The sequence below is a fragment of the Camelus dromedarius genome, chromosome 35 (assembly GCF_036321535.1).
Source record: "Camelus dromedarius isolate mCamDro1 chromosome 35, mCamDro1.pat, whole genome shotgun sequence".
NCBI classification, from domain to species: domain Eukaryota; kingdom Metazoa; phylum Chordata; class Mammalia; order Artiodactyla; family Camelidae; genus Camelus; species Camelus dromedarius.
Genome location: NC_087470.1, coordinates 8521970 through 8547467, shown reverse-complemented (window position 1 = coordinate 8547467; position 25498 = coordinate 8521970). Strand labels below are relative to the sequence as shown.

At 40.6% G+C, this 25498-nt stretch overlaps 1 protein-coding gene and 1 long non-coding RNA gene across 11 annotated transcripts in view; one reads left to right on the top strand and one right to left on the bottom strand.

The window, feature by feature from the left end:
• Nucleotides 1-9392: 9392 nt before the first annotated feature.
• The window catches only part of LOC135319965 (uncharacterized), a 44462-nt gene continuing 28356 nt past the window's right edge, over nucleotides 9393-25498 (bottom strand). Inside the window, exons 5-7 of the long non-coding RNA XR_010379067.1 lie at nucleotides 13446-13647; nucleotides 11277-11450; nucleotides 9393-9750 (exon numbers count right to left, since the gene is read on the bottom strand). This is a non-coding gene — a long non-coding RNA (uncharacterized LOC135319965). The remainder of the gene's footprint in view (nucleotides 9751-11276; nucleotides 11451-13445; nucleotides 13648-25498) is intronic.
• The window catches only part of LOC116155268 (uncharacterized), a 359531-nt gene continuing 354763 nt past the window's right edge, over nucleotides 20731-25498 (top strand). For all 10 annotated transcript variants that reach the window (XM_064482310.1, XM_064482309.1, XM_064482308.1 and 7 more), the window contains exons 1-4: nucleotides 20731-21347; nucleotides 22911-22996; nucleotides 23277-23396; nucleotides 23501-23582. In XM_064482310.1, the coding sequence (XP_064338380.1) occupies nucleotides 20752-21347; nucleotides 22911-22980 (666 nt within the window). In that variant the 5' untranslated portion in view covers nucleotides 20731-20751 and the 3' untranslated portion in view covers nucleotides 22981-22996; nucleotides 23277-23396; nucleotides 23501-23582. The remainder of the gene's footprint in view (nucleotides 21348-22910; nucleotides 22997-23276; nucleotides 23397-23500; nucleotides 23583-25498) is intronic.

Below are 25498 nucleotides of genomic sequence, written 5' to 3'. Positions count from 1 at the left end.
AAAGAGTACCTTTCTCTTCTTTCCATGATCCTCTGGGTGAGCCTGGGCAGAATGGATTTCAGAAGTTGCTCTCTTTAGAATCTCCCAAACAGGGCTGCAATTGGTTGCCTTAGAGGTAGACAATCACTCTAAGGTTGTGGTCCTACCTGTGAAATGTCAGTCTCCAAACTGTGCCTGAGGATGGTGAAAAGACTTCCTTCCATAACTGTGCAAGCTGGTCAGATGTCTTGGTACCAGATGAAGCAGGGTTTTATGGGAGCTCACTACTGTACATGTTTTGGCTGTAGAGATGGGAACTCTAGATATTTTTGTTCAGGATTTTCTATTTTGTTTTTGGAAAAACAGGCAGAAAAGTTATTGGGGTTTGACTGGCAGCAAGTATTAGCACACTGCTTGTTTACCCCTGAGATGCTATTTCCTGTGCGAGATGGCCCCAATTCCGGAGTAAAGGGCGCACCCAATTGCCTGCAAACTATACTTGATGCTGAACTCATACTGGCTGCTTGATTCCTTTCTTCATCTTATCACCTCAGTATGGATTGATTACAAAGGGGCCAGATGCTGCAGGGGAGGCAGAGGTGACCACAGGCTCCTCACTCTGTACCCAGCTTCTGTGGGAGGGCACAAGGGGCATACACCACAAGTGTGGAAATAACTACTCTACAAATTACTTGATGAGAAATGTCTTAGGAGGTATAACAACCAAGTGCCATGGAGATTCCAAGGAAGGCAATGCTAAATCCAGGGGTGGAGAGTTGGGACATTTTTGGAGAGGAAAACTCCTTCCTTGTGGTTAGAAGATCACGTGTTGGGTAGCAGTAAACCAGGTAATAGGCAAGTAGGTCCTAAATAAAACCATACTCTGTTATTGAAAAAGCAGCATTGGACTAATATGACTCTCAATGACTTTAACATATAAGAACAGAAAAGGGAACCACTAGTGAACTAGGGCTCCCCAAGACACACACTGCAGACTCTTCCAGGAGACAAAAATGGGATTTCTTTTTAGTGCAAGAGATTACAGCTTATTTATTGAAGCTTAAATACATAAATCTAAATAGACCGAGTGCACAGATTTCTGAAGGCCAGTATCTCTCTGGAGGGTAAGTGAATGTTTTTCTAGAAATGTTACCAGTGTTAACAGTGTCAAGGATCCATAAATCCACCATTCTGTGTTTAGTTCATAACACCTTCAATCCTAAAATAAAGCAAGCCTGGTTTTATGACATAGTGATAGGGTCTTAACAGGCTTAAAATAAACAAAAAACTTTTTTTTTCTTTCTCAAAACATTGGTGGCAGAAACATGGAGAGATATACCAAATTAAAGGGGGACCTACGTCCCCCTTTTATCTCAGTTTTATTGTGGGCCTGGAGTGGCCTTTGTATTTCTCCTCAGGGCTTTGAGTTCTTCTGGCAGGGCTGGAATTTTATACTTGAAGATTTTTCCATCTGGCTTTGGCCCTTCAAGTAAATATTGTATAAGCTTTTCATTTTAAATCATGCTGAGTTTGAAGGGAGTCAAAGCAGATGTGAAGTTCCTGTCTCCACCAGGAGCCTCCCCCGCAAGCAATCTCAGCTGCTCCTGGTCTTTATCTGCAGGGATGAAGACAGACAAAAAAGGGATTTTGTGGCTGTGCCATTCAGTGCCTTTTCATGCTGCCCCAGTTACTCACCGTCCACCAGGAACACCCCCCAAAGGTTCAGTGCTTAATGCACCTTTCAGCATAAACCCTGAACGGCCCCAGCTCCACGCCTCCCTGCTTTCTCCTCTCTCCTGTGCTGTCTTTGTGCTCTGTCTCCTCCCCACTCCTCCCCACCATCCTCTCTGAAACCTGAGTTGTTCCTCACTTGCTGCCTGGGACGCCCTTTACCCCACTCCCCACGGTAACTTTCCAATTGTCTTCCATTCCACAGCCCCATTAAACACCCCTTTTCTCTCTTGTATCCACAATCTTTCCCTCCCCACTGGCTTATCTTTTCCTTCTGCTCATAAACATCTTGTTTTTTTCATGTCTTAACAAACAAAGATTAAAAACAAAGAAACAGCGACAATGAAAAACCTTCCTAGACACGTAATGGTCATTTCTGATTTCTTTGATATCCAGACTTCTGATGAGATGAGGCTGTATTTCTAAGCTGTTACTTATTCCACTAAATGTTGCTTTCCTCTCCGAGCTCTTCAGACAACTGCTCTCCCGAAGGTTTCCCGAGGCTCCCCGAGATCAGATGCATTGCAGTCTCTCCACGCCCATGTGAGCTGACTTTGTACAAACCCTGATATTGTCAACCCTTCCTCCAGACCCCTCATCCTCCATCCTTTAGATCTTCTCTGCTGCTGGCTCCTCGTCTCCCATCTGTTCCTCAGAGGCATGTGTTTCCCAGGGTTCTGTGCTGATCTCCTGTTTGCCAGGCTACGTTTTCCCCCGACTTGTCTCATTTAGGCCCAAATCTTTGGCTGTTGTGTCGACATGGATGACTCCTAAATCTGGCTTTCTAACCCCAATTTCTCTCCTAATTACAAAGTCTCTTCTGAGACTGTTGAAAAAATCTGTGGATATGCATCCAGGCTTTTTAAACTCAAAGCACGTACGTCCAGTTCATCTCCAGTTTATTTTCCCATCTAACCCTGCCTCTCCCCCGGCAGCCATCATCTTTGGTAGTAGTGTCCATCTCAAAGCCAGGCAGGCTGGGCCCCTTTGACCTGGTTGACATGTTCTCCACCTTCACTGTTGTCATCTGGTCAATCCAAAGTACCTGCTGTCCAGTGGCGGTGGGGTGAGAGAGTTCTGTGCCATTAAAGGGGGCTGGGGTCTGAGGAATATATTTTGGACATCAGACTGTATGTTTTCCCAGAGAAATGTGCAATGAGCAGAGATTGCGGGCACCACGATCCACAGAGGGGCCGTGGGAAAGGGACTCAGGTCAGGTTTGGGAGGTGCCTGGAAGACAGTGATTCTCTGATGCCCTCACACAGACTTCTAGAACAGTCTCAGAAAGGCTCCATCCCCTTTCTTATCATGGTCATTCATTCACCTGCTTGTGCTTTACTTAGGATGACCTGTAATTCTATTAGAAATCTATTTGGCCCTGAGAAGTGACTTTGCATTTTCATTGGTAAGTAATTTTTTTAATTAAAATTCTCTAGTACAGGCTACTTTCAAGCTGTGTTCAGTGCAGTGTTCTTTCAGTGAATGGAGGTGATTCCCATTCTGTAATGTGTGCCCTTCAGTGTTTAATGAAGCTTGTAATAAAAGATGTTTCTAATGTCAGCAACAAAAAGTCCTCAAGTGCTAGAGAAGCTATAATTTTTCTGCCTTGTGATATATTGAAAAGCATCCAAACATCTGCAGGTTAGTGGTCTTCAGGGTATGTTAGAAGGAAATGCAAAAGATTGTGGTGATTTTGAGTTCATTTGGGGAGTCTTTAGCTGTTGGTGATTTAAAAAATAGACCAAAGAAACAAATGAAATGCTCGAAAGATTATTTTATCCTCAAACTCTTTGAACATCCTAGGTACTAGTTTTCTCATGAGATTTTAAAAGTCTGGTAAGATTTAAAATTTTACAAGGGTACAAATTTGAATTAGATATATGATTGAAAAGTTTTAACTTAAAAACACTAAAAATCTTTGTTTCTATGATTTACAAAATTCAAATTGATTTATATAATAATTCCTTTTCAGTTTTGTCTTAGTAGAACAACAATGTTTTTCAAACTAAAGGAATTAAATATAGGATGTTGGGAGGTCATAGGATGAATTAAGAGTGGGGGTAAAATTCAAAATTCTATGACTAATTGAATCAAATCAATGACTACTCTAAATATGGATCATAATTTTATATCTCTATATAAATTTGGATGAGAATTTTAAAATAACTAAAACATGTACCATATATAAAATCTGAATGGCAAATTCTTTATAAGAACAAATTCAAGTTTTTGTGTTCATGATGGCATGTGGCTAGAAGCTTGGGCTCTGGGACCATACTGCTAGAATTCAAATCCTAGATCTGCTGCTCACTAGCTGTGTGGCCTTTGCAAGTTTCTGAACTTCTCAGCCTTAGTTTACTTATCTTTAAAACAGGGATAATCATAATAGTTATCATCTTTTGAGCATTTAATATCTATCAGCACTATTTCAAACATTTTACATATATTATAGCAATTAATTTTCATTAATATTCCTATTTTGTTGATGAAAGACACAAAAACACAGAGAGGTTAAGTAACTTGCTTAAGGTCATGCAGCTAGTTAAGGGTGTAACCAGCACCAGCCCTATCTCACTCCAGTATCCATGCTATGATCTTAACTGCTTAACTACTAGGCTAAACTCTTATAACATACATCTTAGAGAATCTGCCTGTTGGATTTATTATTATAATTAAATAGAATGTCCATATAAATGGAATTGTCTCATTAAATTAGATGAGAACCTTTGTGTTCAGTTAATGTTAGCAGATGAATTATTATTATTATCATCACCATTAACATTAATTGGCTTTTCACTTGGTTGCTGAGATACATTTACCATAAATGGACTCCCAGTTGTCTTTCACATTAACTATCATCATAAGATCTATTCAAAAGTATGCAGCTGTTTCTAAAATAAAAATTTCTGGCATTTCCAACCACAGTGTTTTGCAGTAACAGGTATTTTATATAGTTTCTAAGCTGTGTCAGCAGAAAGCTGTTCTGGTCAATTTTTTAACATTTGATATCTAGCACATTTGTTTTTCCATCTTGCAAGGTCCAAAAATGTATTAGGAATGACCAGATCTTAAGAAGCTATGAATTCAGTTTTAAAAATTAATTTGAAGTAGTGTTGATAATAAAAATGTGCATAAATGTAATAGTGTCTAAAAGTCTTGTGTCCACCGTAAAGACTGACACATTGAAATTTTTATATCAATGATGAATCCTTCTTCAGCAACAGCAGTGTGCCATTTAATACATCAGGAACATGAAACTCTTCAGGGGGTGAGTGTTCTGATACTTTATGTTGCCTCCTCTGCATGTCTTTTTCACATTAGCCCCATGCTGCATAGCAGCCTCCTCTTCAACATGTCTTAAGGGCCTCAGTTGCTTAAAGCAAGATCTCCATTCTCATAAACTTGATTTTGCCTTATCACATGCCTTACTAAGATCTTTGCTTGTGAGATTTTGGTAGACTGAGCTTCCCTGTAATACGAAAAACAGCTTTCAAGTTTGGCTGTTTTCCTGTTTCCAGATCCACAGCTCCATTCTGAAATATCAGTTTCTTCCTTAGAAAAGCTTTTATTTTTCTTCTTTACAGATGACTTTCTCTTTTCCACCATCACCACACCTGTGTCATATTGTCCTATAAATGCATATTGAATGCAAATGTATTTTTCTCTTTGAGGGATATAAAGTAACATGTATTCAGAAATATGAATCCATTTCTACAGAGTATATGCAATCAATCATTTCTTGAATGAATGAAACTTTGGTACTTTCAAATAGGTTCTTAATAATTTTAGATATTGATAAATTAGTATGCCATTAACTTGTATGTATATGGCTCCCTTATGTAACAAGGATGTGTTTTAGAATAGTTTTTCCCCAAAAGATTTTAAATGCAATTAGAGAATGAAGTAGGTATGGGTGGATAAATAAATAGCTTAGAATAGTTGGCTACTATGAATAAAAATCAGAAGTGAATTCTACAACTGATAAGTATGTTTCCTAATAACTGTTAGTTCTAAGGACTTAAGAATTTGCCTTCCAAAGATGAACCAGCTGTTTCTCACCTCAGTGAGCAACTAGGAGCATATGGTGAAACTTAATAACTTTAGTATATAGCACCTTTCACTCAGGCATCTCCAAAGACTTAATAGACACTAAGCTCCTGCTAGACACCAACTCAATGGCACTTTTCAGAAAACAAGCCATTCTCTCAACCAACTAAAACTGAAGTAAGATTTTGGTGGTGATAGGTCTGCCACGGTAGTCTTGGCAATTCTTCATTAGCTATTGTCTGGGGTGGAAGGGGGGTGGGAATGAGCTAAATGCTGCACAAACAGGATCTGGAGGACTGATAAAATGTCCCTCAATATTAGGGGCCTTTATATCCCATACTCGGTTCACTATTGGAAAACCTAAATCCTCTGTCTACACCTGGGCTTAAAAAATCAAGTCATAACACCACACTCCAAATTCCACCTTAGTTTCCCACTTAAACATAATTAGAGCTTTTTCTGTTTTGTTTTGTTTTTTTCCTTAACTGGCTAAACAGTGCTGCTCCCTACTATTGAAACCCTCTTTCTCCCTATTCCTGTTTCCAAGCTATTGTTTAACCACTATTGCTCATTTTCCTCTTGGGAAGTCTACACTGTGCAATTATTCCACACTTTTTCCATCCTTCTCAGCTACCAAAGACTAAATAGTGCCCATTTCTCAAGGACTTCAGCACCTTCCTTCATTTAATAAATATTTATTGTAGGCCTACCATAACAGGGCCAGAGAAAAGCTGGTAATTTTGTTCCCTGCTCTGTTGAAGTGTAGATTGGCAGGCTTGATTGTTCACTCATCCATATCTGTGTTTCTCATGGATTCAGCTGCATATAATTTTCACATGCTCATCCAAGCTATGCACGTGCAAGTGTTCCATGTATCATTAAAAAAATGAATTTAATTTATAAATGTTGACAGGTCTTGACTGTTAATAAGAATTGCTTTGGATTTTTGAGTCTGTAACAGGGGCACACATTTGAGAATCTGGTTTTACCTTCTGAAAAGCTATATTAGGTGTTGGCAGCCTTAAGTGAGTAGGCCGTGGGGCCCAGGCCGAAGTTCACAATAGCTTGCACCTGGTAAGAGGTAAATATATGCATGCGCTAGTAGCATGAGTCAGCATTATGAATAATATGCATGCGCCAGTACATGAGTCAGCGTTATGAACACTACGCATGTGCCACTAGCATTATAAAAGGATAAGTGCGTGCCCCTGAGGCATGCATGCCACCTGCTTGTACTGCAATAAAGTACTGTTTTGCTCCATGTTGGCTCCTTGTGCCTTCTTCCAGTTGGGCAGCTCACCTCCTCGAATCCCTCTTCAGCCCCCCTCGGCTGATATTAGGTTAATGATATGTTGCTCTGTCAGTCTTTGGAATTTTGAAGGACAGTGTTTCAAAACAGATTGTTAATCATGTTTTCAATAATGTATAGAAATAAACTAGATGTATGACTACTTTATTAACTACAAAGATCTTCCAGGGTTTTGTGTGCATTTGTGTGTGTGTCACTGAAAGCATGTCAGTGTTTTCCTGCAAACATCAAGGGCTGTCAAGGAAAATCTCAGGGCTCAAGAACACGTGCAGGGCACCTGACCTAGCCTGAGCATCAGCCCTGGTCCCTGCAGGAGGGAGACTCTAATGGAGATTGGATGGATCTAGATTAGCAGGTCAGATGCAAGCAAAAGTGTTTCTGCCAGAGGGAGCAGCACGTCAAAGGGACAGAGGTTGTACTGCAAGAAAGTCACTGAGAAGTGGCTTCAGAGACCAAGGTGGATGGTTTGAGATGAGTCTGAAGAGGTGGGCAGGAGTAGGGTCATCAGGCCTTTAGAGCCACCTTAAGAATTTTGGCCTTTATCATATTGGGTCACCATTTTCCACTCTCTACCATCTCCCACCATTACTCGTCAGGACCTCAATCTCCCTTTTGTTGATTGTTCTCAATCACTGGCCTCATGATTCCTCAGCATCTCTCACTATTCCTTCACAGCTGGTGTAGATATAGCAGATAGCACAAAAATTGTTAACGTCAGTGCTGGGTGGAGAGTACTAAGGAAGGGACCAACAAGGAAAGGCTCACAGAAAAGGTGATGTTTGATTATCAGCATTTCTACAGGTAGACATGGGCATTAAAAATCACACCCGGATGCTGCTGTCATTCTGTGCAGAGTTAGCATTCAGAGGCTTTAATGCAGGGTGAGGGTGTGATCAGTTTGATCTCTTAGGAAGATACCTCTTAGAGGTAATTTGGAGAAAGGACAGAGCAGGCAGGGACCAGAGACAGCTTCCAGTTAGGAATAGGTCTTGATAGTTTAAGTCAGACATAAGGAGGATGCAAAACTCAGGAACTAGGTTGGCAAAAAGAGTGCTAGATGAAAGAGATTTTCAAAGAGAAACATCTATAGGATTTGAGGACCAAGGAAAGCCAAGAGTGACTTACAAGAGTTCTTTCTTTTGGCTAAGAATATGAATAATGAAGGCAATATAAGAAGTGGTGATGACAGAGGGTAGGATATATTTGGTGGTGAAAAAGGATAACTGAATGGGGGTGAGGAGGAAGAAAGAATGGGGTGATTTTTGAGATAGGTTGGGTTCAGCATCTGTGATTAATAGGAATTTCAGACTGTCTTTAATTTCCCAACTTCCATCTCCCCTGCTAATACCTCACCAGTGACTCATGCCAGTTAATTCAAGGACTTCGGTTGGCAAGGTTTCCAGATTCATGTTTCTCATTTCAGCCTCTCTTCTGAGATCCAGGTATGCATGTCTAGGTTCCTGGCACACATCTATGCCAGATCCGGTGCTCTCAGGGACCTCAGATTCAACATATTTAATTGGCCCTCCACAGCCCTTTCAAAGACCCCTGTCTCAGTTAAAGTGAGATGATGCTTTGAGGCATTATTTTCAACACCTCCTCTATCATGCCTACATCCAAAATCATTGCCAAGTTCAGACGATTACATGTCTAAGACTTGCTAAATCTTGTTTCCCTTCTTTCCTATTTACACTACCCTTGTCTTAGTTTGCGCCTTCAATATGACTCAGCTGTCCTCTCCACCACCTGTCTCTCCTACTTCTGTTGCATCCTGCACGTGGACACCCAACTCATTCTCTCAAAACTCAGATCATCTAATCATGTTTTTTCTAGGCAAGCAATAACAACACCAACCAACTGACCAAAGTCAACAACAAAACCACACACACACAACTTTGATAATTCTCCTTTGCCTAACAAAATGTCCATTTTATTTTCAAGGAAGATGTGTTCTTCATGCTTTGTTTCCAGCCTACTTTTTCCCATTTCCTTCCAGCAGGCAGTTTCCTGCACCCGGTGCTCCATTCAACGTAATCCACATGCTGTTTTTCTCCCTAATTAAACCGCTCACCTCTGTAACCTATGCAGCACCTGAAACACTGCTCGGAGCATGGCAGGCACTCAACAGGTGCATTTGTATTTGGAACTGAGGTAATGATAACTGTGTCTGAGTGAATGGAGGATTCCTGTCTTTTAGAGGACGGAGCAAAACAGCAGCAAAAAAGGTATAAGATTTACTTCCTTTTAAAGATTCATTAACATTTAAAAATAAGTTTAAAAGGTACTATTATACATGTGTCACTCATCAGAGTGAAGGAATGCTTTTACCCTGAAGCTTGGGTTGAAGTAAAGTAGAGCCCTCAGGTTCTAGGCTTCTTGGTTTATAAATAGTTTTATAGATTTGTGCACTTTGTTTGTAGGGGTGACATGGGCAGCTGATGGAATGTATCACTCTGGAATTTACTGTTTGTTAGTCCATTCTTTTTTTTCTTTTTTAATTGAAGTACAGTCAATAATAATGTGTCAATTTCTTGTGTACAGCACAATGTCCCAGTGATTTTTTTCTTCTTCTCCCCTCTTCCTTCTTCTTCCTTCTCCCTCTCCCTGCCTCTTCTCTCCCTCCTCTCCCCCCCTTCTTTTTCTTCTTCTTCCCACATTATGTAGCAATTCATTCCTCTTCTTTCCTGAGGAAGTTAAAATTGTTAATTAGATTATGCCCAATATGTGCTTTGATCACTTCAGAAATGCCGTAATTACAATTAAATTTTAAATGTCCCCAAATACACAAGGTAATGATACAGATAAGTGGAGTACTAAATCCCCAAGCCCCATTTTAGGACATTTAGCTTCAACATTCCCCCATACTAAACCTTTTAGGAGTACTGTTATAAACAGTGGAATGGTATGCTTTATGTCTTAAACCCTTCTTTCCTTAGTGTCAGGAAAATATGTAACTATAAAAGAAACTAGAAACAATACCCACAAGAAAAGCCATCAGTCTTCTTAAAACTGGAGATTCAGATACTGATCAAGTTGACTATAAGTACTAGATTATGTAGAAAAAATGTTCTGGCTAATTTTCCTAATTTCCATTGAGCAACACCTGTTTAGAATCCAGGAATATTTAGGGGTCTTCATTTCATGGCTGCAAGAGTGATCCAGAAAACAGGGTGATTTGTCTAATACCCCACGGTTACCTGGTGGCTTTGGTGGGGTATCATGTGGGTGAGCAGTAATTTCTAGCTTACAGTTGAGGTGACCATTTCTATGACATTTCGCGGAATGTGGAGGAAGCTCATCAAAGGTCACGATGTGTATAATAATGCTGCGTAATTGAGATTGCCCTGAAGGCCACGTTTGTACTTTCTTCTCTGGGCCGATGAGCTGGTGATGGGGGCAAGGATGGTAACAATGGCCATCAGAACTCACTCTCTCTCTGAACTTTCAGGGAACCACCTTTCATGCGTTATATGTTTCAGATTATATTTGAAAACTGAAGCTTGGCTGAATATATAAATAGAAGTCTAGGGAACTTTTGTCTTTTTCTGTCTTCTGAGTGTGGTCAGGTCTTCTCAGTGATCTTATGAACAATAAATAGTTTAATTTTTTTTCTTTTTCTAAGAGTCAGTCTGAGGTGTAGATGAACTTCTCATGTGGCTAAAGCTGGTATAACATTGTAATAAGAGACTGTCATTAAAAACTTTCTAGAAACAAGTTCTTAATGTATACTCGCTGAGGAAAGTAAATTAATCATACATGCCAGCTATTTAATATTGTAATTGGGTGTATTTATGGATGCATCATCGATGTGACACCAACACTTACTGGCAATGGATACATCATTAATGATCATTGATACTCTGAGGATCTTGCTTTGGTCTTATTAATGCTTTATTGTGGAAAGTTGGAAAGTTCATTAGACCGTATGTATATGCATATGTGTATATACAATATATGTATTTTCAGGCTAAGATAAATGTTTCTACATTTTCTTTCTTAGCTGTTATCACAACATAAAATGATGCTCTTTTAGGGCTTTAGAGAGAATAAAGGATGCCGTTGGGGGAAGAAGTGCATTGTAAGGAGGGAGATGGGGGTCATGTGAGGGAAAGGGGCAGAGGGACAGTGAGAAGGAGAGGTCAGCGGAGCTGTGTGTGAGAGACCTGAGTGTGACCTTAGGGGCATTTGAGGCCCTTGCCTCATCAGTTACCTCTCATCACTTCTTCAGTATCACTACACAAAGTTCAAAATTAAGTAGCAGCCAAGGTCAGACAGGACTAGCAGGAGGCTGTTTTCTTTCCATTACAGTAAGATCTTCTTTCTTCATTCAGCCCTTTATTGCTTTGTTTCGTCTTTCCACTGCTTGAAGCTGTTGCTCTGTTATCTGTGGAGTAGAAACAGTTATCTCTGATTTTAGAACTAGAACCCTGGTCATATATGAATGAGCACAAAGTGGTGCTATCCATGCTTTCAAGGGCAATTCATCTATTAGGCTAACACCCATGGACTCATCTTTCCAAAGAAGAAAAAGAAAAAAAAGTTCTCTACCATTCTGTAACTTCAGGGTTATTTTACTAACTAGATAAAACCCTTCAAAATTAGACTTTAAATAAATCTTATTTCATTTTGATTAATTTGAAGAAAAAACACTGGTTTCTACAGAACTTCTTTCTCCAATAGATTATTTGTGTGCAAAATTTAGAAGTACATATTAAGTTATTTAGGAGCGTGAGTACTTGGTGGGGGATGGGCAGTGTAGCTTCTATTTTGTTATGCTGTTTAGTTTTAATGCCAAATTTTTTTATGAAAATCACATTGTCATGAATCACTCATGCAGAATCTATTTGGTTGTAGGCCATGTTGGTTTACATTAATATTATCTTCAATATTGAATAAATCAGGATCTTTTCAGAGGTTTAATAGTCTGTTTTAAGGAAGCTTTTTCCCCAAACATGTCTCAAAGGCTCATAGGACTGTTTTTTTCACGTGTGATAAATTTATTTGTGTTGGTTTGCATGGATATAGCAATGATGTGCATGGGGAAATGAGGAGATGTGTTAAAGCAGCCATCTCTGTTAAGCATGGTAATAAATGTTTTCTTAGATATTTTTCCCCCTTAGTTACCATAGATTCTTATGAAAAACTCAGTGGATAGTCATTTCCTTAAATTCTGGGTATGATAATTTCCTGCCATTTTTTTCCTCCAAAATCTGTCTGACTGTTAAATTCTCTTCTTCCCAAATTAGTCTTATAGAGAGAATCTTCTTGAATATATAAAGGCAAATATAAGATGTCTTTTCTTTAAAGCATAAGGGTAAAGCAGCCCAAATAAAGAATCTGTAAGAATAGAAAATGAATCTTTAAAATTAATCTAGGAACAGGAGATAGATGAAATGTTTCCAATTTATCCTGGAATTTGACATATGGCCTATTTACAATAGAAGATAATTGGGGTCAAACCCAATGGCCTTGGGGATTCTTTTGACCACCCACCTCACCGAGTGCTGACTTCCCAGTGTCAGGTAGCAGGTGCTATGGGTGGACTCACAGCTTTTAATTATTTTCTGTAAGACTCATCAATTTTTTTTGTTTGTTTTGTTTCTTTTCTGTTTTAACTTGCTGTATTTCTTAGCCTAAATTCTATGAGAGTTTTACACAACTATTTCCTAATTTCTTTGACATACTATTTGAATTTAAATACACCTCACTGGAGAGAAGCTAATGGGGATCTTGACTTCCCTGAAACTTTTACAAATCTTAGAGATATGCATATTCATATAGGTGTGGCTTAGAGGTATACAGTCAGGGTAGATGTATGTGTGCTCTGTGTGTGTGAGGGGATAGATGTAATTATATATCTTCTGATCTTACTGGAACTACTACTGGCTATGAAGGCAAGAAGAACTCCCATAGTGATTTGAGGCTGATCAACTTTAGCCCATTTGCTCACATGTTTTGCCCTTGAACCAGCCTCAGTGTGTACAATTCTGTTCATATGTATTTATCTCTGAGAATCCTTGGCTTTGTCATTTTCTAGATAGAGGGCTTTTTTTTTTTCTGAGCTTTGGGGGAATTTATTGAGAGCAGCTTTCATGTACCAAGACGATGCTGAGCTTTTCCGCATCACTGGCAGGTGTCAAAGCAGGTGGCCTCTTGATTGCCGTTAGTGTGAGGTGTGAAGATTTCAAGTGAATTAGTTTTGAATAAAGAATCTGAAAGAACAGATCTGATATGATCACAAAGTATCTCATGATTTTGTAAGCTAGTCGCTTTTCCTTTATATTTCAAAGTTTATTGATTCCATGCCTAATAATGAATTTATACGCAGTGTGATTTTTATCGAATGTGGATAAAGATGAAACTCAATGGGAAAATTTACCTGATGTCATCCTTTTCTCCTGCATACATTTTTATTTACTTAACAAGTATGAAATGAAAAACAGGTGGCATGCATGCTGTACTTTCTCCTCTTGAGCTCAGAGCAGACATCACTAATCAATCATCTGCAGTCTTGCTTGGTGTAGTCTAGTCATGAATTCACAGTCTTTCTCTGTGTACTTCTCCCTAGACAGACACTGCCACTAAAGTGGAAATGGGAAATAAGACATTTGTTATTCCTACTTTATTTACTCAGCTCTGTTCTAGGCATTGCAGGGAAACATGAGTGTGAGACCTAATACTTTAAAAAGCTTATAATCTATTTAAAGAAAAACAAAAACAAATAAAACAATTAGAGAGCAGTGTAAGGCTTTAAAATTCAATTTAAAATGAATTGTAATTAGAAGAGGGAAATATTTAAATCATCTGTCATATATTTAGTCAACACAGCAATAATGTTTTATTTATTCTGATCCAATAGTTTGAAATTTTATCTGTTCATTTCTTCAATTTATCAATAATTCACAGCCTGTGAATAGCTCTTGAAGAACACCTCTGTGTCCTTGAACACAATTTCTTAGATGTTTTGAAGACGATTTTGTTTCCTTTGTTCCTGTGTTAGCTTCATTTCAGTATTAACTTGGCTAAAGATCAGAAGATCGACAGCCTAGTCAAAAGTTACAATGTATTAATAAATTTCAAGGGCTTCCAATGTTTATGTTCAGAGATGTCTGTGAAGAGCTAATGAAAAGCTGAACTTAAAATAAAATCTCCTTAAATTGGATTAATTTGGAACTTATGATAATCTGGTCAGGGGCTGGTTAGATGTTGACCAGTCTGTTAAGTATTTGAAAGGACTTAGAAAATGTTAATGCTGCAAATAAAGTTATAAGACAAAGTCCTTAATGATGTTAGAGTATTGTTTTTAACAACTTTAGAAGCATCTGCTTTAGCTTTTACAGTTTAAGTGCATGTAATCAGAGGTTTGCCTTTTGAATTATCTTTTGATACAGTAATTATAAAGCCTACTCGTAAGTAAACTATGACATTTTCTAGGCATTGTTTCTTGACCTCGTTCAAATTCCATTGTGTACTTATAAGTAATCATAACATTTCATTAAAGAATTTATAATTCAGAAGTTAGGCAAATGTATTGACTTCTCCTTATGTAGTATGAGACACTGTCTTGGTGCTGGTGGTCTTCTTTACGTTATTTCCTTTAAAAAAAATTATTTCCCCATACTTTAAACTCCAAAAAGAGGCACTGGATCTTAAAGGTCCTGGAAACCAGATGGCTTAAAATTAGATGCCTAGATGGCATTAGGGCCCTAGCTCCACCTCCTTCAGGAGTGAGGGAGGCTGTAGAAAAACTAAGAACTTTGAAGTCCATCAGACCCAAGGCCAGGTCTTAGGTTGGTCTTGCTCTCTAGGTGTGTAAATGCAGGAACTAAACTCATTTCTTCATTTATGAAATGAGGATAATTCCTGCCATCAAGGGGCTAGTCAGTCATGATTTAGTATAATAATTTTTGTAAAGAATTTGGCATAGGACCTGTATATTAGATAATATACTTTTGGTTATAAGAAAAGTAAATCAATTGCAGCTAACTTCACATAAAATCAACTTATTACAGTTTCTCTGTCTCTGTCTCTATGTCTCTCTAAAATCTAAAGTTATTGCTATGTCTTGGGCAGAGAACATATCAGGGCAGTGTTGGGGTTCTCAGCAGTAGGATTGCATGATTATTTTCTACAAGGGTTTACATTAATAAAGCTCAGGTTTAGCCAGTCTCTGTTTACATTTCTGAGGGAGAAAATCCCATGAGCTCATCTAGGTCAGATGTAGATCAGCTTTGGCCAGGAAGTGTGGAAACACTGATGACGTAGCTCCTGGGGCCCCACTCTGTGTGTAAAGTGTGCCTCCCTCAGAGGGGGAGTCAGGCAGTGAACCGTTTACTGTGTCCCACCACATAGCTCCTGATGCTCCTGCTCTTGCTTGTGCATTTGTGTTCACACAAGCCCACCCTACCTTCTCCTATTTTCAGATACAAACTGCTATTTGGTTAGAATTAAACTGATTAATCTAACTTCCCTCTGAAATCTTCCATGGAGTCCAAGCGGAACCTAACTGCTCAAAGGAAAGGAAAACTTGGGGGCCAGCCAGAATCATAGATTAAATTTGAGTCTTAGAACTGATTTTCTGGACCTTTCCATTCAGATAGTAATCTAGAGTCTGGCCTCTGTAGAGGTACAGTGGAGATTTCTGAATTCCTTTATCCACCTTTAGCCTATCAACAGTGTGGCCACCTCTGAGTGATAAACTTTCTTCTGTAATGTAGAGGAAAAGCCCAAGAGAGTTGGAGGATTTAACTGCAAGTCCACCCTTTCTGGCCACAGGTATTGTGAGGAGACAGACACGTTTAAGGGAAGCTTGGAATGGAACACAAGTTGCCCAATTTCTCTCTCAGACCAAAGTTCAGAAGAAAGGAGACCATCATATCAGTTGATGGGAATTTGAGGGTACAGTGGATTTTATCATGTTCATATCTGGGAGTCTAGGAAGAGGTGGCCCTAAGCAATGGTTCTCAAAGTGTGGTCCCAGGATTACCAGTAATCAGTATCACCTGGGAACTTGGTGGAAATGCAGATTATCGTGCCCCACTCTAGGCCTACTGAATCTGAAACTGTGTGATGAGGCTCGGCAGTCTGTGTTTTAACAACCCCTACAGATGTTCTGATGGTTGCCTAAGTCTGAGAACTACAACCCCTCTCCTCCTTCCCTGCTCCATCTCTGCTGCCTCCATTTAGGGAAGAGGAGACTGGAACCAGAGACAAGTTTGTTCCCCAAAGGCCCTTGAGATTCTGCACATAAAAGATAATTGTGGTCTTCTGACTGTTTACCGCTGGCATCACAGTACACAGAGGTGCCCTATGGAGGCTCCTCAGGTTTCATCTGTATTCCTCTTACATCCTGTGGGGAAGTAGCAACCATATTTTCCCCATGCTATGAGAAATACTCCAGCAAAACAAAGATCTGTGACCCCTTACCCCCAAATCCTGAAACAGCATATGGAAGACTTGCCTACTAATGAAGTGGAATCATTATTTGTCTCTAGGAAGAAAAATTCCTCTTTTGCGCACTAAAGTCTTCAATCAATAGAGTTTAAAATCTTGGCCATGAAGCAGTTACTTTGCAAATGAATCATTAAGTATGTTCACGAGAAGCACCAGCTCCACCTACCCAGATGGCTTCCCAGATTTCTTATATTCTGACCATTAAAGAAATGGCAATATATTTGGGCTGTAGGCCTAGAGTATATATTGCATCCCTCAAGACAGTATCCCAGAATCATCACTATAGCTGAGTCATAAGGTCAGGGTCATCCTTCTAAAAAGTCATCTACCTCTGGATGACACTGAAAATGAGAGGACTACAAATGTCATAGGGATGAGCCCATTACCACACTATGTAAGAAATCAAAGCAGTGTGTAAGGGATTCAGTAAATCCATGTGCAGAAATGATGGTGGTTTATCAGCCACGCAGCCTACAGCATTGTTATAGCAGCTTAAGACAGTAAATAACAAGTAGTGAACCGAGGGGTACAACTTGGGGACACCAGGGATGACTGTGGAGGTATTCCTCAACCACAAGGCTTCTTATAAGTAAATGGGGGGTCAAGAGGGTCAGTATTATCAGGTGGGGCATTCTCTGGCTTGGGGACCTAGTACCAGACATCAGCAAGAATGTAGAACTGAATTCTTTGAATAGCAAGAGCCTAGAAAACTGAAATTATTTGTCCAAGGTTATGCAAGTGACTACTGTCAGATTGAGAGCTAGTATTCCTCTCAAACTAGCCATTCATTAGGACAGATCCAGCACAGGGAAATATAGCCATTATTTTGTAATGGTTTTAAGGGGATAAAATCTATAAAAATATTGAATCACTATGCTGTACACCTGAAACTAACATAATATTATAAATCAACTATGTTTCAATTTTAAAAAAATAGGCAGCTGGTTTTCACTGATGACCAACATGTTCACAAAAGTCATTCCAGGCAGCAACACAAAAGCAGTGACATCAGCATATAACAAAATGAAATTCTTTCTGGGATAATTAATTACGGAAATTATAGTCACACAATGGCTCAAACTTCAGTGATCCCAAAATCTAATTTTCATAATCCCATCAGCAGTATCACTTTACATTTCCAGTGACCAGCTTAATAGTAAGGAATGATAGTCAGCTATAAAATTACCAAGATTTCATTGCTTTACAAAAAACACTAGAAAGCAGTTCCTGGCATGTTACAAAATATCATAATTAAAGTATATCTACTTATTACAATAGCAGGATAGTGATGCCATAGCCTAGTTGTTTATTTCCTTTAGTAACAGTCATTTGTAAAATTCAATAACTTCCAGAAGTTACTGTCATTAGTACATAATGGAATACCATATACAACTAATGACAAAAGAGAAAATGGGGCATTGACTATATATTTTACTGAAAGACAAGAATTAAAAGTCTTCATTTGGGAAAAAACAATTCAGAAATGAATCAATATTTTGCTAGCACTCAGTTGAAGTGTTGTTTTGGAGACAATTACTGAAGTTCTACTTATGAGTAAATTACAGTTATATTCAACATAGAAATGTTGGTTGAATCTGTCTCTATTATTGAAAATATCAATATGAAATTCAAACATCAAAATTCAAAAACCTTTTCACTTGTTTTAATATTAGTAGCTTCATTTGAACAGAGAACGTGTAATCCAACCTCGACAAACTGTGTACCAAGAAACTATGATGAATTTGCAAATTATTTTTCCCAACTATGGACAATATCCAGCATTTGATTTTTTTTTTAAAGATCACTTGATTTTGGAATTGAACTTGGAATCAGCTTTCCTGGGTTCTTCAGGGTGGTGAAAGAATTAATGGGGCACCATGTTGTTTTTCATCGTCTCCTGATGGGAGTGTCTTCCAACAACCTAATTGCTCCTATTTTGCCTTCTCCAAGCCACCTAATTTTTATCCATGTCCTTAATTGCTCCGGCCATTGCCACCATATGTGTCAGCCCACAAGAAACAATGTCAGTATCATTTGCTGCAAGATGATCCTCGCTCCAGGTGGTTCCATGGCAAGATGAACAAAGGTGAATGAGAAAGTAATTTATTTCTTAAAAACCAGAATGCCAGTTTACTAATGGACAGTTAGAATTGTAACTGTCACCCAGACTAAAATATGCATCAGTAAGAGTTGGGCTGATAGGGATATTCTGGTCTGTGTGACAGTTATGATTGTTATTGTAGCTTATGAGTTTGTTAGCATGTAGCCTGGTGTATAAAGAAAGCCAGCTTTCATCCAAAGAGTGAGTAAAGGGAAATTTTTAATTTGAACATTAGTAGTATCAGGCTGATAAAACCTGGGGCCATAGCCATTTCCAAATAGGGTGAGCCTATTATAATTTTAGAATAGAGTCCTACTGTGTACCTGAAAGTTAAGAGATTGTTATTTAATCACATTATGTCAAAAATAATCCAAATTTTACATGTAGGGAACTATAGCAATAATATTTTGGCATATCTAATTATTTGTTCAAGGTTGTAGTTCCTGAAATATAGGGACATTATAAAGATTCTAGTTGGGAGAGAAACCAAAGCAAGAGAATATGCAAAATGTACAATCTGTTAGACAGGGGTAAGTGCTAAGGAGAAAAAGACAGCAGGTGAGGGGAATATGCAGGCTATGAAGGTGTCTGGGAAAGAGCTCTGCAGGCCAAGGGAAGAGCAAGCTCAGAGGCCCTTAGGCAGGAGGGGAGGAATCATGTGGGCCAGCAGGTGACAGCGAGGAGCTGGCTGTGCCTTGAAAGTAGCATCAAGTGATGGGTCCCTGCCCTTAAGGCACGCACAGCTTTGCAGGAAAGACAGAAGCTAATTAAGTAACCACATGTGTGAGAAATTAATTGCAGTTGTGGGAAATGCTGCAGTCCCTTCCTGGAGCCCAAAGGAATATCATCTTGTTAAGTAGCGGAAATCTGTTTAGTCCAAGAGGGTTGCAGAGGTCCAAAAAACTGAAATCATATTTTGCTAGATCAGGAGGGACAGCCCAGCCCACTGTTCATCTTGCTGCCTTTGTGATGAAAGGACTCTAATAGAGATATGCAGTGAAGGATGAGAGATGCTGCACATTCACCGAAGCTGTGGTAAAGGAAGCAAAGCATAGCTCTTTGATCCTAGACTCTCAATGCTGGTCCTCTACTTCTGAATGGCTGTGGATGGGAATGGGGGAAGGTGGTACTTTCGGGGCAAGCCAAACTTCTCTCTAGGAAAATACCCCAGCCTTAGAGATGCAAAGGGACTCCGCTCCGTGGCACCACGGGCCACGTTAGCCGGACGCTCACACGAGAGCCGGCGCGCAGGCCCAGGCGGGCGGCTCAAGTGTCAGAAGCAGAGCTGGCTATCAGGCGAGGGCTCACGCAGAGGAAAGCCCAGAGTCCCGCACTCGTCCGGAGACCGGAAACCCTCGGTGACAGGCACCGAGGAAAACCGTGTCAGCACCTATCTGCTGGGATCTGCTGGGAGGTGCGTTTCAGGGGTCAAAGCCGCTTCTCGCTGCACCTGCCCAGCCTCTCTGGCAGCAGGCACTGACCAGGGAACTTCTTACCACCCATGCCTGACCCAGGGCCTCCCCCAATCCCCTCCGCTCCCTCTCCGGCTGCAGACTCGCCCCCCAGGGCCCCTCTCCCTCCACACCTGGGCTTCCGCCCTGAGGGTCCTCTGGCTCCACGCGGGACGAGCTCACTTCCCCCTCCCTCCCCTGCAGGCTGTCCGGCAAGCCCGCCCTCTGCCCGCGCCGCGGGGTTGGGAAGGGCTCCGCGGGGGTTCGGGCTCCCAGCCCACTGCCCGCCCTCCCTGCCACCCGCGAGGCATCGGCCGGGGACGCCCATCTCCAAGAGGGGCTTCCGCCGAGAGAGGACGCCCCTCGCCGAGAGAGAGACCCTCAATCCGAAGTCACCCCGCCCTCCCCACCCTCCTCGCCGTGCCATGCAACCCCGCCCCCGAACCGCCCTCCTGATCTCCGTGCAGTACCCCTCGCCCCTCGCCGGGAAGAACGCAGTGATTCAAGCAGCCGTGGCGGCTCTTTGAGCCCAAGGAACGGGCGCGGCAGCCATTGGCGGAGGCCGCTGCCTCCGGCTGTCAATCCCGCAGCCCGGCCCCGCCCCACCGGCGGAGCGTCGCAGGACGCAGGACGCAGGACGCAGGACGCAGGGCCGCGGGGGCTGTCGGGATGGCTCCAAAATGGCCGCACGCTTGGGTTCCGCGCCTGCTGGCGGCCCCGAGCCCCGTTCACTGCCACCTCTGCTGACCGGAGCTGCCAGTCGGCCCGGCGACACCCGGGGCTGTCCCCGCGGGGCGGAAGGCCGCCATGGCGACCCTGGAAAAGCTGGTGAAGGCCTTGGAGTCCCTCAAGTCCTTCCGGCAACAGCAGCGGCCGCCCCAGCCCCCTCAGCCGGCACCGCCGCCGCCGCGTCAGCCCCCTCAGCCGGTACCGCCGCCGCCTCAGCCCCCTCAGCCCCCTCAGCCCCCTCAGCCGGCACCGCCGCCTCCCCCTCAGCCCCCTCAGCCGGCACCGTCGCCGCCGCCTCAGCCCCCTCAGCTCCCTCAGCCGGCACCGCCGCCTCAGCCCCCTCAGCCGGTGCTGCCGCCGCCTCAGCCGGTACAGCCGCCTCAGCCGTCTCAGCTCCCTCAGCAGGTACCGCCGCCGCCGCCTCAGCCCCCTCAGCTGGTACTGCCGCCGCCTCAGCCGTCTCAGCTCCCTCAGCCGGTACCGCCGCCGCCGCTCCCGCCGCTCCCGCCGCTCGCCCCGCCGTGGCCCAGGAGCCGCTGCACAGACGGTGAGTCCCTGCGGACCCCGACCCCACGGCCGCAGGCCCACCCGCGGTCCCCAAGCCCCTCCCCCATCCTGCCCGGGTCTCTGTCCCTCCCTCGGCCCCGAGGCTGTCCCAAAGGCCCCGAGGCTGTCCGGGCCCCAGGCCTCTGCTTTCCCGGCTGCGAAACTCCGAAAGGAACGGGGCTGTGTTGTGAGCGGAGGCCGCGCTTCCGGTTCGGCTTCCTCTGGGCCACTCCCCACCCCTCTCTTCGTGGGTCCAGGTGTAAGATTTTATCTTCCCTTTTCAACTGACGTTTTGAAACAGTGTTTCAGATAACTGTCAAAATGCTATGCATGCAAAACACTAGGTTAACTTAAGGGAAGGAGTAGGAGAGAAGAGGAAAGGAGTGAAATTCACTTGTCACTTCCTGTGGGGGTGGGTTAGGTGGTCACAGTGGTGAGCGCGTAACTGTCACATGGCTCCATATACATTATAGTCATTACTGTTAACTAACCCCGGGCAGCACTGGTGTAGAGGAGGCATGACCATGGAACATGTGCTCATTGAGCTTAATTTTACACAAACAGTAAGATTTCCACGGAATAAAGACAGGCAGTAAATGCCAGCTGCAGAGGACAGCTTGTGCAGGGTTGGGAAACATCATGGCATGATCAGAACTTTAGTTTGACTGGCTTGAAATGTGGAGGGAAAGGGAAACTTCACACTGATGAATCAGAGAGGATACGGCTGTTTTTTTTAAACTAAAATGGTTAAATAGTCTTGTTCGTTAATGATTTGCCTTAGCTATGTGAATTTGGAGTCTGCAAGTATTTTATAAGTTCTATAAGAGGCTTTTTTTTTTTAATTTCAGAACTCTTAAGATACTAGAAATTCAACTTTATTTTATAAGAATTTTTTAAAAGAAAATTTATGTAAGTGCTTATTTAACTCAATTAGAACAGAGTTCCTTTAACATAGGAGACTTTAGTATCTCATGTATTAATACCCTCTAGAGGTACGCAATGAAAAGTGTAGGCCTTTCTGATTTATAAACAGACACACAGACACAGGGAAAACAAAGAGCATGTAGCTTCAGTAACAGTTCAAGAGAAAACTCAGAAACAGAAATATTCCCTGGTCAAAATATCAAAAAAAAAAAGCACCTGGGGCTCATATCTCTTAATTGATTTGAGCTCTAAATGGACAAATACACAATTTTTTTTTTAAATTGCTAAAAACAAGATTCTCTGTCACGTTGAATAATAGAGTATTTTGAAGTTTAAATAAATACCAACAATAGAGCTATGAGGGAGAAAAAATATAAAATACTGATACTTTTTTTTTTAATTTGACCTTAAGGTGCATTCTTAAGTACATAGGAGAGAAATGTCATGATGTGTGCAGCTCACTTGCAAATGGTTCAACAGTATTAACAATGATTGAATTTAGGTGGTGGGCATATGGAAATTTATCATCCTATTAAACAGTTTTCTGTACTTCTGAGATTTATCATAATAAAACATTGGAAGGAATCTGTTAGACATAATGCTCTATGTGAAGTAATTTGTTTCCTTTGTGAAATTCTAGGAAGATTAAAATGCATGTTCATAACATCAAGAAAATCACAAGCATTTACGATGTAATCAGAACTATCTGAGGAGCTGTGAAATCTGGTGAGTTGGTGAATTTTTTAAAATGTCTTAAAACATTTTGTTTTTACAATGATTATAGGAGTAAGAGAAGGTGAATTTTAATCAACTCTTGATATTTTTTTCGTGGTTGATGTGATATAATTAAATGTGAAAAAAAAAGGTAAATTCTAAAAGGAGACTCTGCCTTGGTGGTTTTCTATGGAGGAAACTCAAGCAGGAGAAAGTTTAATTTAAAAATGTAAATTACTGTTCTTTATAATACATTCTAAGTTGTCATTGTTTTGAATGTCTTCCTTTCCAGACAGGTGTGTTATTCTGGGAGGTCATCAGGACTCCTGGCTATTTGGAGGTATTGACCCAACCAGTGGAGCTGCCGGTTTGTAAGAAGTTGTCTAGAATTTTGGAGAACTGATTAGTAGAGGTAAATAATGTTTCCTTGGCAAGTGATGACAGAAAGTGACTCAGTGAATTTTCCTTTGTTTTTAGGCAGGTGTACCTAACCATGTATGTTAACAATGATTACAGGCTGGAGACCGAGAAGAACTACCATGTTTGCCAGCTGGGATGAAGAAGAATTTGGACTTCTGGGTTCCACAAATGGGCTGAGGTAACTAAGATAGAAAACTTCTTATTTTTTTGGTCAACATGTATCTCAGGGTAATCACAGATGTGTTCCATTACCTGATATGGTTTTAATTTGTATAAATACTCAAGAAAATTTAAGAAATAGAGTTTGTTTTTGCTTTTACATCAGTTTGGCAAAACAGAACAACCTCTTAGTTACTGGGCACAAACCAATTTTTTCATTATTGCTAAAATATTTTAGTTTCTATTTGTATTTGTTTTGTGAATAATAAGTAAAATCTGTAAGCTCAGAAAATAGTCAAACCTAGGAAGCTGCTTCTGACACGTGAATTAGCCTATCGAAAAGCTGATATAGATCCTTGGCATTAATTTTCAAGTTTTTACAGTTTCCTAGGATTTCTTCTATCTAGGAAAACAACATGCTCTTTTAAGATGACTATACTTTGATTATAGTCTCTCCTTTATGGATTCCATACTAAATTGTAACCATAGGTGTATTTTACCATTTACAAAAGTGCCTGATTGGGGAGTATAATACAATGATTTTGTAAATTGTATTACTCTAATATTTCAATGATTTATTTTTAATTCAATTATGATTAATTTTCATTTGTCACTGGCTCTTAATGCTTTATTTTAAAGTGTCTCTCATAGGCCCCCTTCTTTCATCTTCTTCCCTTAGGCTCTCTGTCCAGTAACTCTTAGTTCTTAAATGTTCAAGGTAGGCTTGTGTATTTTTTTAAAGGCAGGTGCACTTTCCTTTGACTATCCTCTGATTTGTTCATCATTTATGAGTCCAAATTTTATAGAATTGATTTAAAGTATGTCATATCTTTCTTGCCATTGTGTCTGGTTTTTAAAATGCTTTCCTTCTGCATCATTTCCTCATACTTTAAAATAATAATATGAATCAAATAAGTATGGGAATAAAATCAAAGTTACTTGTATCACATTTGATTCCATTTACATTGCAAAGTGTTATTATTATGTTGGTGTTACGAACATGCATTTCATAATACACTTATTTAGATGAATCAGATCTTATTCATTAAGGTCATTCACTTTTAGAAATATGTAATTTCTTGTGAATACATGTATATAGAAATACATGTGTCTTTCTATAATCTAAGCAACTTAAAATATAAGTAAAATAAACCAAGATATAAGATAATATGCCTTGCATTAATTTAAATTCATGTGAGTTAAAAGACAATTTGAATATTGTTTCCCATTTTCTACTAGCTTCTTGATCATATTCAGCAGCACATTTACTTTCTTTACATATAGTTAAGGAATCTTCTTTATTTCTACTGTAACTCTGTCATAATGGAAACTCTCAGCAGAATCAGCTGTCATCTATCCCATGTGCAGAGGCGAGAATCCTCATTTGTGGGATGACCACTCACAGCTTTAAATGTTTTTACTGTAACTGCTCTTATAAGGTAGCAAGCTAGAGAGAGAGAAAGAGAAGAAAAGAGTTCTCTCCGCATATTCCCATCTGTGTGTGATGACGTTAGTCTTCCTCTGCTGTATTTTTCTAGAATGTGTGTGCACATGTGTGTGAGAGAGAAATGTCTTATTTTTGTATTTTTGTCCTGATAGCCACTCTTCTCTCCCTCTAGTTTTTTCTCTATCCTCTCCTTTATTTTTTCTTTTTTTTCTTCATCAGTGTCTTCTTTTTCAAAAAATTCTGGATAAATCAAATTTCCAGCTTCCTCACTTTTAATATGGTAAAATGCTTTAATATTTTAAAATGCTTTCCTTCTGCATCATTTCCTCATACTTTAAAATAAGTATAATACTTGGATCCCCAACATCAAGGGATCTCATACTTTAATGTATTTAATGATTGCCAAGGACACCTTTTAAAAATACAGATTTCCAGGGCTTACTTTGAGCAGTTCTCATCCAGTAGATACAGAGTGAGGCTGAGCATCT